A 16,030-nucleotide genomic window follows, 5' to 3' on the forward strand; every position below is an offset into this window, starting at 1 on the left:
ACAAGATCACTGACACTCTTACTCCTTTCTTTTCGGGAGGAGGAGATATGTGACAGAGAACAAGGAAACAAATAAATGAGATCATTACAGATTGCAGTAAGTGCCTCGAAAGAAATAAATGGATAATGAGGTAGAAGATTAGAGGAGGCACTTTAGATAAAGAAATCACAGATGGTCTTTTGGAGAAATTAACATTTTAGTTGAGCTTGAAGGATGAGAAAGAATTGGATGTGTAAAGAACTGGTATCAAAGGGTATTTTGGAAAGAGGAACCAGAGGTGGGGAAGAGGTTGGCATGACTGGAGCATAGAAGAAAATGGAGTGTATTATTGCACAACGGGAGTGTGGTAGGTAGCACTGGCTATTTGAAGTGCCCAGAGCAAAGTAAACACATGGGGCCCCTTGCTAAAAATTTGCTAAGACTTTCAAGATGGTAACAGCAGAGCATTAAGCCAAGCTCAAGGAGACTCTGAGCGTGCACCCCTTTGTAGCTGCACAGGTCACACCACCGCAGAGCTGGCCCTAGGGTTGGGAAGGAGGTGAGAACAGCAAGGCTAGGAACAGAAAGAAACTGTGAGTTTCACGAAGAGTGAATTTCTCCCTTCACAAAAGAGAGAATGAGAAAGGTAAGAGATGAGATTAAAGAGAAATGCAGCTACCAGCCTGTGCAGACCCCTGCTGATCACTACAAGGTCTCTGGATCGGGGAGAAGTATATATTGAAGGACTTACCTGGTGGCTCAGTTGGTAAAGAATCCACTTGCAATGCAGGAGACCCCAGTTCGATTCCTGGGTCGGGAAGATTTGCTGAAGAAGGGATAGTCTACCCAACCTAGTGTTCTTGGGTTTCCTTTGTGGCTCAGATGGTAAAGAATCCACCTGCATGGAGAAGGAAATGGCAACCCACTCCAGTATTCTTGCCTGGAAAAGTCCATGGACACAGGAGCCTGGCAGGCTGCAGTCCATGGGGTTACATGACTGAGCATGTGTGCATGAGGGTGGAGGGAGATGGGTTGGTAGCAATAAACTGGTAGAACAAAAAAAAAAAAAAGAATCCACCTGCAATGTGGGAGACCTGGGTTCGATCCCTGGGTTGGGAAGATCCCCTGGAGGAGGGCATGGCAACCCACTCCAGTATTCTTGACTGGAGAATTCCATGAACAGCGTAGTCTGGAGGGCTACAGTCCGTAGGATCGCAAAGAGTCGGACACGACTGAAGCAGCTAAGCGCAGCACAACACATATATTGAAATTTGCATAATTACAGCTAGAAATTTAGGAAACTGATTATAAAGGACTAATGTCAACATGGGAAAAATCATAAAGTAAATATACATTAAAGATGTATAAAAGTGACTACACATTTTAAGATGTATAAAGTCATTAGACAGCATTTTGAAAAGCAGAGACATTACTTTGCCAACAAAGATCTGTACAGTCAAAGCTGTGGTTTTTCCTGTCGTCATGTATGGATGTGAGAGTTGGACCATAAAGAAGGCTGAGCATGGAAGAATAGATTCTTTTGAACTGTAGTGTTGGAGAAGACTCTTGAGAGTCCCTTGGATGGCAAGGAAATCAAACCAATCAATTCGAAAGGAAATCAGTCCTGAGTATTCATTGGAAGCACTGATGCTGAAGCTGAAGCTCCAATACTTGGCCACCTGATGCAAAGAGCTGACTCATTGTAAAAGACCCTGATGCTGGGAAAGATTGAAGGCGGGAGGAGAAGGGGATGAGAGAGGATGAGATGGTCTGATGGCATCATCAACTCAGTGGACATGAATTTGATCAAGCTGCAGGAGATGGTGAAGGACAGGGAAGCCTGGGGTGCTGCAGTCCATGGGGTTGCAAAGAGTCGAACTCGACTGAGCGACTAAACAACAGCAGCAAAGTCAGCAGGGCTTCCCCAGTGGCTTGGCAGTAAAGAAGCTGCCTGCCAACACAGGAGACCCAGGTTCGATCCCTGGGTCAGGAAGATCCCCTGGAGAAGGAAATGGCAACCCACTCCCGTGTTCTTGCCTGGAGAATCCCATCGACAGAGGATCCTGGTGGGCTATAGTCCATGGAGTCACAAAAGAGTCCGACATGACTTAGAGACTAAACAACAACAATGAATTCAATAAAGGTGTTTAAAATTACTATTTTTCTTGGCCTTCATAGTGATTCTTAATAATAACTCATAAAGATTTTGACAAACACCCACAATTTGAAATCTATAGCTCTTCAGCATCAATCTGTGGTCAGTGGGGTGAACCTGAGAATCACGGATACACTGATGAATTTTACTCTCTGGCTATCATTTTAGGATAAAATCTGTTACCCAAAGCTTGCCAATCTTTGCAAAATCACTGTTACCATGCCTAAGAGTACAGCTTGCCCTGCATTATATAGAATGGCTTCCTTTTCGAAGATGTGTCCTGGAAGGGTTTTTTGCCCCTTTCTGAAGTTTGCATAGCAATATTAATCAGCAGCCTCCTCATCAGTCACCTCTTAGGGCAGGTTATTTTCTGCATTTGACCCCACAACTTTTGATAAAAATGACTAAAAATATATATAAATTGAATCTTTGAAAGACATACTGTTAAATTCAAATAGTAATGAATTACTTGATATAACTGCTTTCCAAAATTTCTTTCTCTTTCAGTGAGCTTTATTCGTTTATGGTATCTGTTATCCGGTGTTCCGTCAACTCATCTGATGTCTGCTTATAAAATGAACTCAAATGTGAATTTTTCAATACAGTCATAGTAAGCACTGCTGCTTAAATGTTAAATGGATTAGACCTTTCTGTATAAATCCTGATGTTGGCATTTCTTATAGTACATCTCCACTTATGGTTAGGAAAATGCCCTAGTCACATTACTGACTTGATTTCTTTCCCATTCAAGTTTGTTTTTCAACTGAATCTGAATGTTTCTGTTGGTAAAAGCTTTCCAAAGCTTATAAGCCTTATTTTAAACCCTCAAAGCTCAAAAAATATTTTTTTCAAATGTATCTTGAAAAAACACTGTATTATCTATGACAGTGTTTGCCTTTAGATGTAGAATGACTAATAGTGTATGAATTAACTATCCTAATTTATGAAGATATTTTATGAAATTATAGTAAAGCATGTATCTACAGAAATGAAATAGAATTTTTCTTTTGCTAGGAAATGACTTTTTAAAACTCTTATTTCCTCTCCACCATTCTATAATCCAGATTTGTACATTTAAAGTTCTTTCATGAGGCCCAAAAAGAGTTCATCTAAAATAGACAGCATGACATAAACTATATTTAATGCTTGTTACCATTATCTCTCCAGTCATTTGAAAATCCCACTTTTTCACAAAAACATGACTCTAATTTTCTTTGTGAAATCTTCCCAAATTTTGTTGCCTTCTGCTCAACAAAACAGGTCATTCTGTGGTTTTGACTACTAGCCCTTGCTTTACTATTTGGTATTTGATTCTGTGTTATCTTGAATTGTTTTCTCTGTTGGTGTTTTTGCCTCTTCAACTATCTTTTTCACTCCTTGGGACATGAATGACTCATACTTTTCCTAATATGCGTAGTTAATTCTGGCACACAAAAACTGAATGTGCTTATACCTGATACCATAAATACTATTTATAGAGTATTAAAGCCGGAAAGAGTCTAAGAAAATACCTAACTCATCCTCATTTTTTAAAAAAGACTAAGTCTTAGGAGAAAGTAAGTGATTTGTTTAAAGTCAGTGCATGGATTTAGTGATTTATCCACATTTGGGAAATATATATACAGGTTAGCTCATTAACAAACAGTGTTTTCTGTATGCTTGGTGGAATATTATATTTGTTGAGTATACCAGGCATTTTGCTTGTTACTAGAGATACAGAAAAAATATAACCAAAGAGAGAAAAAAGGCTTTTACGTAGATAAATTCAACAGGACTATATATAATATTTTTTTAAGAAAGAATAAGCTTATAGACTAAGATAATACATGTTTTTCTTGTTACCTGTGTACTGTATGTTTGAATTCTGGATTAACATTTATTTTTAAAAATAGTTATATTTTATATGCAAGATACTCAAATTTTAAGTTTCTTGTTTATTGGAATGAGTTAATGATCATTTAATTTCACAGTGAAAATTACCGTAATTTGATTTTTTTTTAAAAAGTCTATGTTCTCTGTTATAAGTAACCAAATTTAATTCCAATTAGAAACATTTTTATGTTAGGCCACACAGTGGATAGTTCTTTAAATTAGAGAGGGGGATGATGTATTTCATGTATGACTTATAAGAGTTCGTGCCATAACTGACAGAGAAGCTGGATAGCGTTGAATATGAATGAGAAAGCAAAACATTTGGAAACGCTACTGGAGGCCAGCATGAGTCACCGAGAGATGAATAAATTGCTCCGTTGCTACAGAGTGCAGCTGAGGTTGGTTGGCAAGGATCTGCAGTCTGTGATTCCATCACTGCTTAGTGAGTTTGGAATTAAAAGATGGCAGGTAGAATTGAAGGCCAAGGGAGTGTGTGATTCAAAGGTATTAATGATACTAGAATTGATCTGGGCTAACCTCATGCTGAAGAAACCAAAGGGGTGTGGGGGCTCTAGATCAAGATAATGAGGCCAAGAAGTTAGGAGCAAGAGTCAGAAGGTTTGAGTTACTGAAAGGTTTTTATGAATTAAAAATTCAGGTTTGAAAGATGTTTTGAGTTAGAATGAAGCCCGAGGTGGGGCCAGCCCCCAGTGTATGATAGAAGTGGAATATAGGAGGTTTTAGAGATGAGATGGCATTTAGAAGATCATAAGTATGTCTCTAGAAAAGTGACCGATGGTAGCTGCATCTGGCCAAGAGCAGTCAAAGGGGAACAGATAGGCATATTGGTCATAGGTACTAAGGCTGAGGCTAAGGGGGAAATGGCACAGACCTCCTTTATTCTTGTTGTTTGATTGTATAAGTCCTTGATGGAAAGGATTGTAGGGGAGATGGTATTGTCACAGGAGCATCAGTATTTACTGAAAGAGAAAGGTTGAAATTGCAGTTATGAACAAGATGTAGGGGAATGTGTTCATAAGTAAAATACAGAATCCACACTAACAGCTAAAAGGGAAAAAGTAAATAAAAGATAGATAGAGGCTGTGTGCATCTGTGGACAGTGGCCTGATCCACGTTGGGAAAGTGGGGAAAGTGAATAGAGTGCTTACTCATTGGTAAATACAGATATCAGGAACTGAAGCGGTAGCCCAGATAGGAAGATGTTTTGAGAGTCATGTTAGATCAGGGAGAAGGGATGAGATATTTGTAAAATTTTATTTCTAGCAAAGTCAGCAACATCAGCTACTTCCAGCATTCAAATTGTTGGGAGCAGAATCAAGGCAAAATTCTCGCTTACGTGCTGGGTTTGGACAGGACTAGTTTGTTCTGGTAGTCATGTTGAGTTCCTGGTGAGAAGAGAGGAGGATAGGTAACTGTCTATTAAAAGTTAGCAACACTTAGAACGTATTGCATTTTTTAGAAAGTGTATGTTACTTTTAAAGCAACAGGTTCAAGAATGTTCTTCTCACTATTGGTTATCATATAGGGAAAAACTAAATTTCATATTTTCAGTGTTTTTAGAGGTATAGAGAAATCAGTTTTAAAAAAACTGAAAAAAACAGAAAAAGTTTTCTTTTTAAAGCTAAAAGTGAAATCACTCTTTTCTTTACAAACAATATGTCACTGGCAAGAAATAAACAGAAAGAACAAAGGAAAAAAAACAGAAATAGTTGTTTTGTCGACCCCTCCCTACTTCTGCCAACATCAATGTATTTGTAGGACTATAAACATCAAATATAAAATGCAGATTCATTCTTTGGGAAGCTCTCCACTGAGTTAGTGTAGTTTGTTTCTGGCAGTCTTACTTCTTCGGATGAGACTTGGGGTGTTGCCAATATGCTAAAAACGCACCATCATTGCTGTTTCTCTGTCCTCAGCATCCTAAGTGGATTTTTTAGTTCTTGCCCAGTCTACTTTGTTTTCCCAGTAAGTTGAGTGCATTTAGATTGCGTTGTTCACTTTTAAGGTGACATTTGAACAAAATCTATTGTTTGGATGACTCATTTACCCTACTTATTCTTGACCCCTTGATGATTTTTTTAATGCTAATGTTTTAGTTTCATATTTTTCCATTAGAACTGAGAATGTTCTGAAGCTTGTCTTACTAATTTCATCCTACCTATAGAATTCAGTGTATCAGAGTTTCAACTTGTTGAAATCATTGAAACTTAAAGCAAAGCTGAGAGGTTGTTTTTCATTTTTTAAAAAACTATTGGAATGTCTTTAAGATTAGCTCTATGATAATGCAATGCACTTTTTACACTTTGAATCTGTCATTTGAGACTATTGACTATATATTTAAGAAGTAAATCCTGCTAATGAGAATCTTGTTCAACAGTGGTTTTTGTACTTGTGCATGACCTAGATAATATTATTTAATTATTCTATTCATGTGCCAAAGATCTTATTGTTTCTTATGTAACCTTGATTTTCCTCCTTGTTCTAACCTGTTTTCCTCTGTTAGCCTGTTCATGCATATATGTAAAGTTAAAAATATGATGTTGGGAGTATTTGGTAAAGAATTAGATAATACTGCTATCCCAAGTTATGAATTGACCAAAGAAATTTTTAGAAGATTTAAAATGAATATAGTTTTTGTTTTTGAAATAGAATTCAAGAGTTAAAAATCATCTCATACCAGCTTACACAGGAGTTTTTGGGGTTTTGGTAGAGACTTACTGCAGGCTACCTTTTATAATTCAGTAACACATTTTAAATAATTGATTTGTACTAGTTGGTAGGGACCAAGTCAAGAACTAATTACTTGCTATTATCCAAATAAGTTTTCATTATTATCTCACTGCTACTTAATAGCTGCATAGTAGTGAAAGAAAACGTAAGTGCCCACTTGTCTGTGTAGGTTCAGTTTTAAAATGTTTTTCACAGTGACTCACCTTCATTAGATTTCCAAAAATGACAGTTTGAATGACAGTCCTTGTTTGAATATGTGAATTCTTACATAATTGTTACAAATCAATCCAGAAGGATTTGGGGGAGATGGTGGTAGCAATGGCTTCAGAGTTTTTCAGTCTATTTGCCTTTGCCATTTTCCTCCCATTAGTAAAGTGGTTATGTAAAAAGATACATAGCAGATAGACAGCAATACCAAACCTCTGGATAATATTTACAACAAAACTAGGTAGTGAGATATCCCCCAAATAAATTTAGGTGGTAACAAGCCATACCAGTCACAAAACTTGCAAGATATTGTCGGGGAGGAAAAAAAATTTGCCTCTCCCTTTTCTAGATTCTTCTGGCTGGTCTAATAATTAAATTAACATGAGATAGATTAACAGGAGAAAATCTAATGTTAATTTTGTGCATACGAGAGACTCAAAGAAGTGACCAGAGCCAGCAGCTTCTGTACCTTTAAGACAAGCAAACACCAGCAAAATAACTTTGTGAAGAACTGATAATGCAAAGAAATTTAGGCTTGGGTACCAATTAGTGACACATCTAAGCAGATGGTTTACACAGCTTTCTCGGCCTTGAAGTCCCTCTTTCCATTGATAAGAATGTCTCTGTCTCTCCTGTTGCAGGGAGACTACCTTTTACATGGGAGGTGATTTCCTGCTTTCAGGGGGACAAAGAGGAGGGGGGTCAGAGTGTTCTTCTAGCACTAGCTGTTTTCTTTTTTTTTTTTTCATTTTTATTAGTTGGAGGCTAATTACTTTACAATATTGTAGTGGTTTTTGTCATACATTGACCTGAATCAGCCATGGATTTACATATATTCCCCATCCCGATCCCCCCTCCCACCTCCCTCTCCACCCGGTTCCTCTGGGTCTTCCCAGTGCACCATGCCCAAGCACTTGTCTCATGCGTCCAGCCTGGGCTGGTGATCTGTTTCACCATAGATAATATACATGTTTTGATGCTGTTCTCTCGGAACATCCCACCCTCACCTTCTCCCACAGAGTCCAAAAGTCTGTTCTGTACATCTGTGTCTCTTTTTCTGTTTTGCATATAGGGTTATCGTTACCATATTTCTAAATTCCATATATATGTGTTAGTATGCTGTAATGTTCTTTATCTTTCTGGCTTACTTCACTCTGTATAATGGGCTCCAGTTTCATCCATCTCATTAGAACTGATTCAAATGAATTCTTTTTAACGGCTGAGTAATATTCCATGGTGTATATGTACCACAGCTTCCTTATCCATTCATCTGCTGATGGGCATCTAGGTTGCTTCCATGTTCTGGCTATTATAAACAGTAGCACTGGCTGTTTTCAAGTAACTTTAACAACTGATTGGTATGCCCTTTTGTCATATTTGGGGTGATAGAACTCAGGAAAAAATTAGAAATAAAAAAAATAATTTTGAAAGTTAAAACTAATTAATTTTAGTCTTAATAAACAGAACACATAAATACCATAAAAAAATAGAAGGTAAATAAGAGGCGAACTTTAAAGCTCAAAGAAAAGTTAATAGAGGCACAGAGGTAGAAAACAAACGTAAGGATACCGAGGGGAAAGCAGGGGGTGGGGGGCGGTGGAAGGGGTTGAATTGTGAGATTGGGATTGACACATATATACTGTTGATACTGTGTATAAAACATAACTAGTGAGAATATACTGTATAGCAAAAATAAAAAACCTCTAAGAGAAGTGAAGAAAGCAACATAAAGGATCAAGAGAAAATGACAACTACTGAAGATAGTCATGAAAGAAAAGAAAAAATGGAAATTATGGACAAATATGAGTCCATGAAGAAGAAACCCAAGGTAAAGTAGAACAAGCACTAGTAATAAAAATGCCAGAAAATAAGGAAAACTAATCAATTCTACTTCCAAAATTATTTTTTAGAGAAAAATCTTTCCATTTACCAAAAAAAAGGAAAAGTGAATCTCTATACTGAAAGAGTATATTATGCCTGAGGTGTCCAACACTGTGGAATATCCTGGTAAAATTACTGGTCTATGAAGTAAAATGAAGTCTTTTGGTCATTTAAACAAAAGGAAAAACTGAACTAGAAAAGAAAGAAAATTAAATAACCATCAGACTTTTCAATACTAATGCTTTATATAAATGAAAATGGAGGAACATACTTAAGAAACTCAAGGGAAAAATATATGAGCCAAGGATTTTATATCTAGAAAAACCAACTTTCTAGTAACTAGCAAAGAACACAAGACATGTGTCATCAACATGTAAGAACTCAGGTAATATTGGTCCTATGAACACTTCTTGGGGAATTTTTTAGAGACCAGACTTCAGATAACTAAAGTAACTAGAGAAATAACATCCTAGGGACTGATGGATTAACAACATTAAATACATTGTTACAGACGGTAAAGAGTCTGCCTGCAAAGCATGAGACCTGGGTTTGATCCCTGGGTCAGGAAGATCCCCTGGAGAAGGGAATGGCTACCCACTCCAGTATTCTTGCCTGGAGAATTCCATGGACTGAGGAGCCTGACGGGCTGCAATCCATGGGGTCATAAAGAATTGGACACGATTGAGCGACTAACATATACACAGCTTAGTAGAACTTAAATAGGACAACCAGGAAAAGGCCCCTACAGGCCAAAGATGGGACGCTTTGAGCTTCAGTAATGATAATATAGTTAACCCTTGAACAGCTCAGGGGTTCAGAGTACCAACCCTCTGAACAGTGGAAAATCCATTACAGTGGGTCCTCTTTATTCATAGTTTGTGTAGTGCTATCCTGCATATTCAGTGAAAAAAATTTTATATGAGTGGACCCACGTAGTTCAAACCCATGTTGTGCAAGGGTCAACTGTATTTGACCCTTTCATCAATAGATGAAAATCATAAATATATTAATCTATGAGTTCATAATGATATTTTGAAACAATTTAAAAACTGGTCATCTTTGGAAGATGATACGAAACCAATCCGTTACAGAGCAAAGTGGTTGATAAAAGAGAAAATCAAACATGTAATTTGCTTTCTTGAACTGTACCACTGAGTAACTAAACAGATGGGGAGGATGTCTTTAATTTTTTAAACTAAAAATGAATGATAGAATATCACCATTTAAAAGTCCTCATTGGATGGATATAGGCATTTAGCATGAAAGGTACTGAAGTGAAGTGAAGTGAATTCGCTCAGTCGTGTCTGACTCTTTGGGACCCTGTGGACTGTAGCCTACCAGGCTCCTCAGTCCATGGAATTTTTCAGGCAAGAGTACTGGAGTGGGTTGCCATCTCCTTCTCCAGGGTTTCTTCCTGACCCAGAGATTGAACCCAGGTCTCCCGTGTTGCAGCCAGACACTTTACAGTCTGAGCCACCAGGGAAGCCCGTGAGAGGTGCTAGGAGTACATAATCGAGATGACCAGACATCATGTGTCTCCTATAATCCTATGAAACATCACCAATAATCTTGCCAGAAGTGCAAACCTGAGTCTCATGTATTCTCTGGATCCAGCTGTCAATTGGAAGGAACATGCTAAACTGCACCAAAAATGTGCAACCAGCAAAATCTAGGCAATAGAAAAAACACTACCAGTCGAATTGCCTGTGTTTCCAACAGGTAAGTTGTAAGAAAATGCACACTATGAAGAAGAACTCTGGTAGGTTATAAGTGACTTTAAATATATCATATTTTTTAAAATGAGCTGAACTAAACTATAGTATCTAAGGACGGACATTGGAGTGATAAAACTACTTTTAAAACACAAGGAAATTATTGTCACAAAAATGAGGATGATGGTTTTATGGAGGTGGGGAGAGGTTGTAACTGGAACAAGTCTTCTGGAATATCCAACAAAGTTCAATTTCCTGACTTGATGGCATTTACCATATAATTTATTTTATTAAACCATATGTCTGTTGTATATAGTTTTATATGTGTGTTCTATTTTGCCATAAAAAGGAATAAAAATAACTCGAAACAGTACCAAACGATTTAAGACTGATTATCTCTGGGTGACAGAAGAACTGGTAATTTTAATGTTTCTTTTTCTCTTTCATGTGTATTTTTTTCTAATTGTACTTACACTGAACATCTCTGAGATATGCAATTTAAAATTAGAAAGTGACATTTCAATATAAATTTTGTAAAAATCAGCCACAGGGTATCTTGGTAGGACTTTATTTAAAATAAAGGGGAAATTCAGAATATTATAATATTTTAATCAATGGCTGTGACTTCTTTTTCTTACAAAACTTAAAACTGTTTAGTTTTTCTTAGAGAGGTGACACAGTGCCAGTCTGGTGAACAGATGCAGGTTTGCAAGTTTTCCTGACCTTCTTGATCCGAATCCCTCTAAGCCTTAGTGTCACTTTCCTTTTGGGTCAAAAAAAGTGGTGATGGTCTCATCACACTTGATAGTAAAAAGAAATTCAAGGAAAGCTGTTTGTAAGGTGAGACTTCTGTGCTAACACATCACCCTCATTACATCTACTGAGCTCTACAAAATCTTGTGTTCTTTTTATTTCTTTGCTTAGAGCAATAAATGAAAACCTAGTCTTTCAGGAAATGCATGGATAAGTTAGAACACTGGATAATTTGTGTAGTAATGAATGGTCCTTTCAATTTCATCTTCGCATCATATTATCCATAGCTGTTTGCTTAAAAAAGAGCAACTCTCCATTTTAGCATGGAGACGGAGTTGAGTTTGATGATATTGATTATGCTAGGTAGCTGGTCCTCTGTTTGACCTTTTTACCAGACTGTTGCTCAAGCACCTTCAAACAGAGAAATATTAGGTACTATCATTAGATAGCAAATTAGACCACATATGTACAAATATATTTTAACCTTTTTTGGTGAGAAAATAGGCATAATTCATTTTCTTGGTTCTATCTCAACTAAGGAATCACATTCCTGTGGGATGAATTACTTTTCACTTTTTCTTTTAATATTGCGCAAAGTTTATGGTGATAGCAAATTTAGTGCCCTTAGACTACGAGGGCACTTTCTCCTCGTTAGCAGTCTCTATATGAGAATGCACTGATTTTTTTCTAAAACTAAAACTTGAGCGTTATCAGAAACCCCTTCTATAACTTTTTGGGAGGCAGGTAGTTGTTTTTTGTTTGTTTTTTGGTGGGAGAGAGAAGGGTTTTTATTGCTTGGCTGGCTTTGCTTTCTTCTTCCATATCGTGAATGTCTTTACCTAAAGAATGTGTGATGTGGAACAGGACTTGTACTTTTAGATGATATGTCATTTTTTTCCCCATCAAGAGTTCACGCTGAAACCCAAATAGAGATAAGCTAGAAGAACATTATGCTTAGTGAAAGAAGCCGGTCACAGAAAACCATATATTATATGATTCCATTTATAAGAAATGTCCAGAATAGACACATCCATAGAAACAGAAAGTAGATTAGCAGTTGCCAGGGGCTGAGGGGAGGAGATGGGGGTTGTAGTGGGGGTGGGAATGATTGCTAATGGGTACAGGCTTGCTTTCTTTTGGAGGTGATGATGCTATCCTAGAATTAGATAGTGATGATGGTTGCACACCACCGAGAATATACCTAAGGGTCCTGTATTGTAGGCTGTCCTGGAGGAGGTGCCCTGCCCACCTGACCTTTCTCCCACCTGCCCACTCAGGGTTGCCTGAGTTAGAGACCTGGATGTGGCTTGAAAATCACTCATCCGAGCAATATAAACTCTTTTATTGCCTGATGAAAATAGACCAAGTAAAAGCTGGAGGCCATTACTTCCTTATCTCCTTGTATATTAACAATGTGTTAAGAGCAGACATAGAAATAAATTGGGTCGTAAATGCTTATTCTTGCATGGGGCCTTCTTTCTTTTTGTATTTCTATCGTGGAAAGCCTCTTCCTTTTTTTTTTTTTTACCAAAACATTCAGGATAAACATATCTATGAACTTAATGATCTGCGGCTGTGATACCCATTGCTGAAAGTCCAAATGTCCTTTATAGCAGTGATATATCCTTTTGGCTTTATTCTCAGGACCAGGCACTATGTCTCTAAATATTGCCTTCTTTATTCCCAACTGTGATCTGCGCCTCTCCCCTGTTCTGCCTGGTTAGAGATAAATACCCCCAAACCAGCATCTCATAGCAACCTTCTTCCCTGTGTAGAGTGCCTTGGATTCTTTTTTTTTCTTTTTTCCCATTAGTAGCTTATCTTCTACACTTTATCTTTGGGAGGGTCTGTATCTATATAATGCAGGTATTATGTAGTTTATTATTTGTTATTCAGAAAAAGATTTGACATTGTGGGTCTGATAGCAAGGTCCAGCGATAATGTGGGCTTTGCTTGCTATACATATTCTTTTAAATAAAGATAAAACTGATGTATACATAGCTTGGGCTGACTTATGTTTTCTCTCTGCTCTGCAAGGTTAGAGAATCAAGTAGTAGTAGTAGTTTAGTCGCTCAGTTGTATCCGACTCTTTGCAACCCCATGGACTGTAGCCCACCAGGCTCCTCTGTCCATGGGATTCTCCAGGCAAGAATACTGGAGTTGGGTTGCCATTACCTTTTCCATAGAGAATCAAAAGTTCCCTTAATTGTTTACTAGAAGAAAACATATTTAGGTGGCATGAGAGCAAATAGGAAGTAACAAAACCATGGAAGGATTGACTCAATTCATTTGTTTCAAAAAATAATATTTTGTTAAGCTTCTGTTTTCAAAACGAGTTTGTATGAATCCAGGGCATGCTTGTCAGGAGGGAAAAGACAGACTGAGGAGGGTGCAAAGACTTGGGGGAGCAGGTGGCAGGTAGGTCAGTCTGTTGAGCACTCAGTTTGTTAGTGTAGAAAAGTTCTCTGGTTTTGTTTTGTAGCAAGTGAGGTCTGTCTAGTTGTAGAAGAGACAGTCAACTAGAAGTCAGCTGATCAAGGTTCCTGTTCGTTTCTGAGCAGATCAGTATTTTTGAATATATTTTCAGAAGGTCCAAAGTTGATGTCTGTTTAACATATTCTAAATAAAAAGTAGAATAAATGATAAGAGAGTAGAAAACTGGGGCTCAGAGAACAGTTTATGAAATGAGATGAATGGATGGGGGTTGATTTCAGCCCACCTCACCCTAAATGATTATATTAACTAGTCATATTGAAATGCTTTTTTAAAAAGTCACAATTAGTAATTTAGTCCATGTCAAATGCATGCTGTGTGTGTGTATGTGTGCGCGCGCTCCAGTCACTTAGTCACATCTGACGCTTTGCGACCCCATGGGCTGTAGCCTGCCAGGCTCCTGTATCCATGAAATTTCCCAGGCAAGAATACTGAGTGGGTTGGTGTTTCCTACTCCAGGGGATCTTCAGGACCCAGGGATTGAAGCCATATCTCCTGCATTGCAGGCAGATTCTTTACCACTGTACCACCTGGAAAGTTCCATGTCAAATAATTATACGTTTGTATGGATAGGAAAGAACAAAGAATCTGATAGTATTCCTTTCAGTGTAGAGAACCAGCGTGACCCTGGTCTTTCTCTCGTGTGTACTGTTTTCTCTTTTTCTAGATAACAGTTTGTGCTGGCTTCTGTGAATTATGAGGATGTGTGTGCCTCATTACTTAGCTAAAATCATATAATATCTAGAATACATCATCATCAAGTGTTTAATAGCAAATTGCAGCTTTTTTAGTGACAGGAATCAATGAATAACATTGCCAAAATTGATTTTAACATATTGGGGAAATGATCTACTTATTGTTTATTCTCAACAGAATATTAAAAATTATAAGCTAATTGCTGGATTGCTGGGAATATTTAATGATGAGTCTTGATTGCCATGTGTTCTCATGACCTTGTGTGCTATTCCAAAAATACATAAAACTACTGAAAGTGTTGTCATTTAATTGCATCAATTTACATCTGCTCTAATTTGATTGTAGATAGTTTTCTCCTTCCATTTTAATGAGAAAAGTGTAATTTTTTTCAACTGCATAGACAACATCTGGGGAAGATGTACGGGACTTCACAAAGGTGCTGAAGAATAAGTTCAGATCGAAGAAATACTTTGCCAAACATCCTCGGCTTGGCTATCTGCCTGTGCAGACAGTTCTTGAAGGTGACAACTTAGAGACGTAAGTTTAATTTACTATTAAACTTGTATCTGTATATGCTCTTATACCTGATACTTTTATATTAGTGACAAAAGATAAATCTGATACCAAAAAAGAAGTTGTGTTTTGGTAAAATGTTTCACCTACAAAGAGGTAAAATAAACTTGGAATCAGTCTTTGCAGCATGAATTTTGACTGTTTGTTTTTGTCAGCACAGGTTTAATTTTGCATGTTTTCCTGAACTTTTGAAATATGTAATAATATGTCCGCCTTTGCACTGGTCATCTCTTTTACTCTTAAAAATACTTAAAGCAAATTATTGTATTTATGCTCTTTCATTACTTTATTTTCCATTTTTCTCTCTTTGTGGGATTTTTTTTTTACTATTTCTTATATGTTTTGCACTCATTTTACTTATTTTAATATGTTTGTTAATAATGCTTAATTCCTTACTTCAGATATATACCTATATGAAATCTCATCAAAATCTCACATTGCGTTTCTAATTTCTTTTTTTCTTGAACATGGAAGTGAAATGAGATAGCTTTAAATAGAACCTGTAATAGACAAAGTTTTCTTAAAAGTATATCATTTGAGTTTACAAACCATTATGAAACAAAGTTTCAGATTGCAAAATTACTTTGGGATTATAAAATGAAGGATAATAGTTTATAGCCTGAAATGAAAAGAAATTTTAAAATGAGCCAGAATAAATGCAAGAACAAAATTTAAATTACTAAGCAATTATATGTCAAGATCAAAATAAATATGATTTTAAATCTTTGAATTACTTTTTTTTTTTAAATATCAGCATAAATATGCCTGCCAAGGCAATTTTCTTGTGCTTGAATCTTGGGGAAAATTAAGTTTTATTGCTAATCATCACCAGAGTGCCTAGTCATAAAGAATAGTGGAGCTCTAGTTACAGAAATATTCCTTCTCAAGTAACTACAGAAGAGAAGCTCTGAAGGGTGGAGTTTCCTACATTATAAAGTAAAGAAAACTGAAGTAAGAA

The 16,030-nt window shown here is 37.0% G+C and overlaps 1 protein-coding gene across 10 annotated transcripts in view; it reads left to right on the plus strand.

Annotated features, from left to right (window-relative positions):
* UTRN (utrophin) overlaps positions 1 to 16,030 on the plus strand; it is a 545,759-nt gene that overhangs the window by 487,887 nt on the left and 41,842 nt on the right. For all 10 annotated transcript variants that reach the window (XR_009690701.1, XM_061130409.1, XM_061130407.1 and 7 more), the window contains one exon: positions 14,900 to 15,036. Coding sequence is in view for 9 of the 10 variants with exons in the window: in XM_061130409.1 (XP_060986392.1) it covers positions 14,900 to 15,036 (137 nt within the window). In the remaining variant the exon portion in view is untranslated. The remainder of the gene's footprint in view (positions 1 to 14,899; positions 15,037 to 16,030) is intronic.

The sequence above is a fragment of the Dama dama genome, chromosome 26 (genome assembly GCF_033118175.1).
Source record: "Dama dama isolate Ldn47 chromosome 26, ASM3311817v1, whole genome shotgun sequence".
NCBI classification, from domain to species: Eukaryota; Metazoa; Chordata; class Mammalia; order Artiodactyla; family Cervidae; genus Dama; species Dama dama.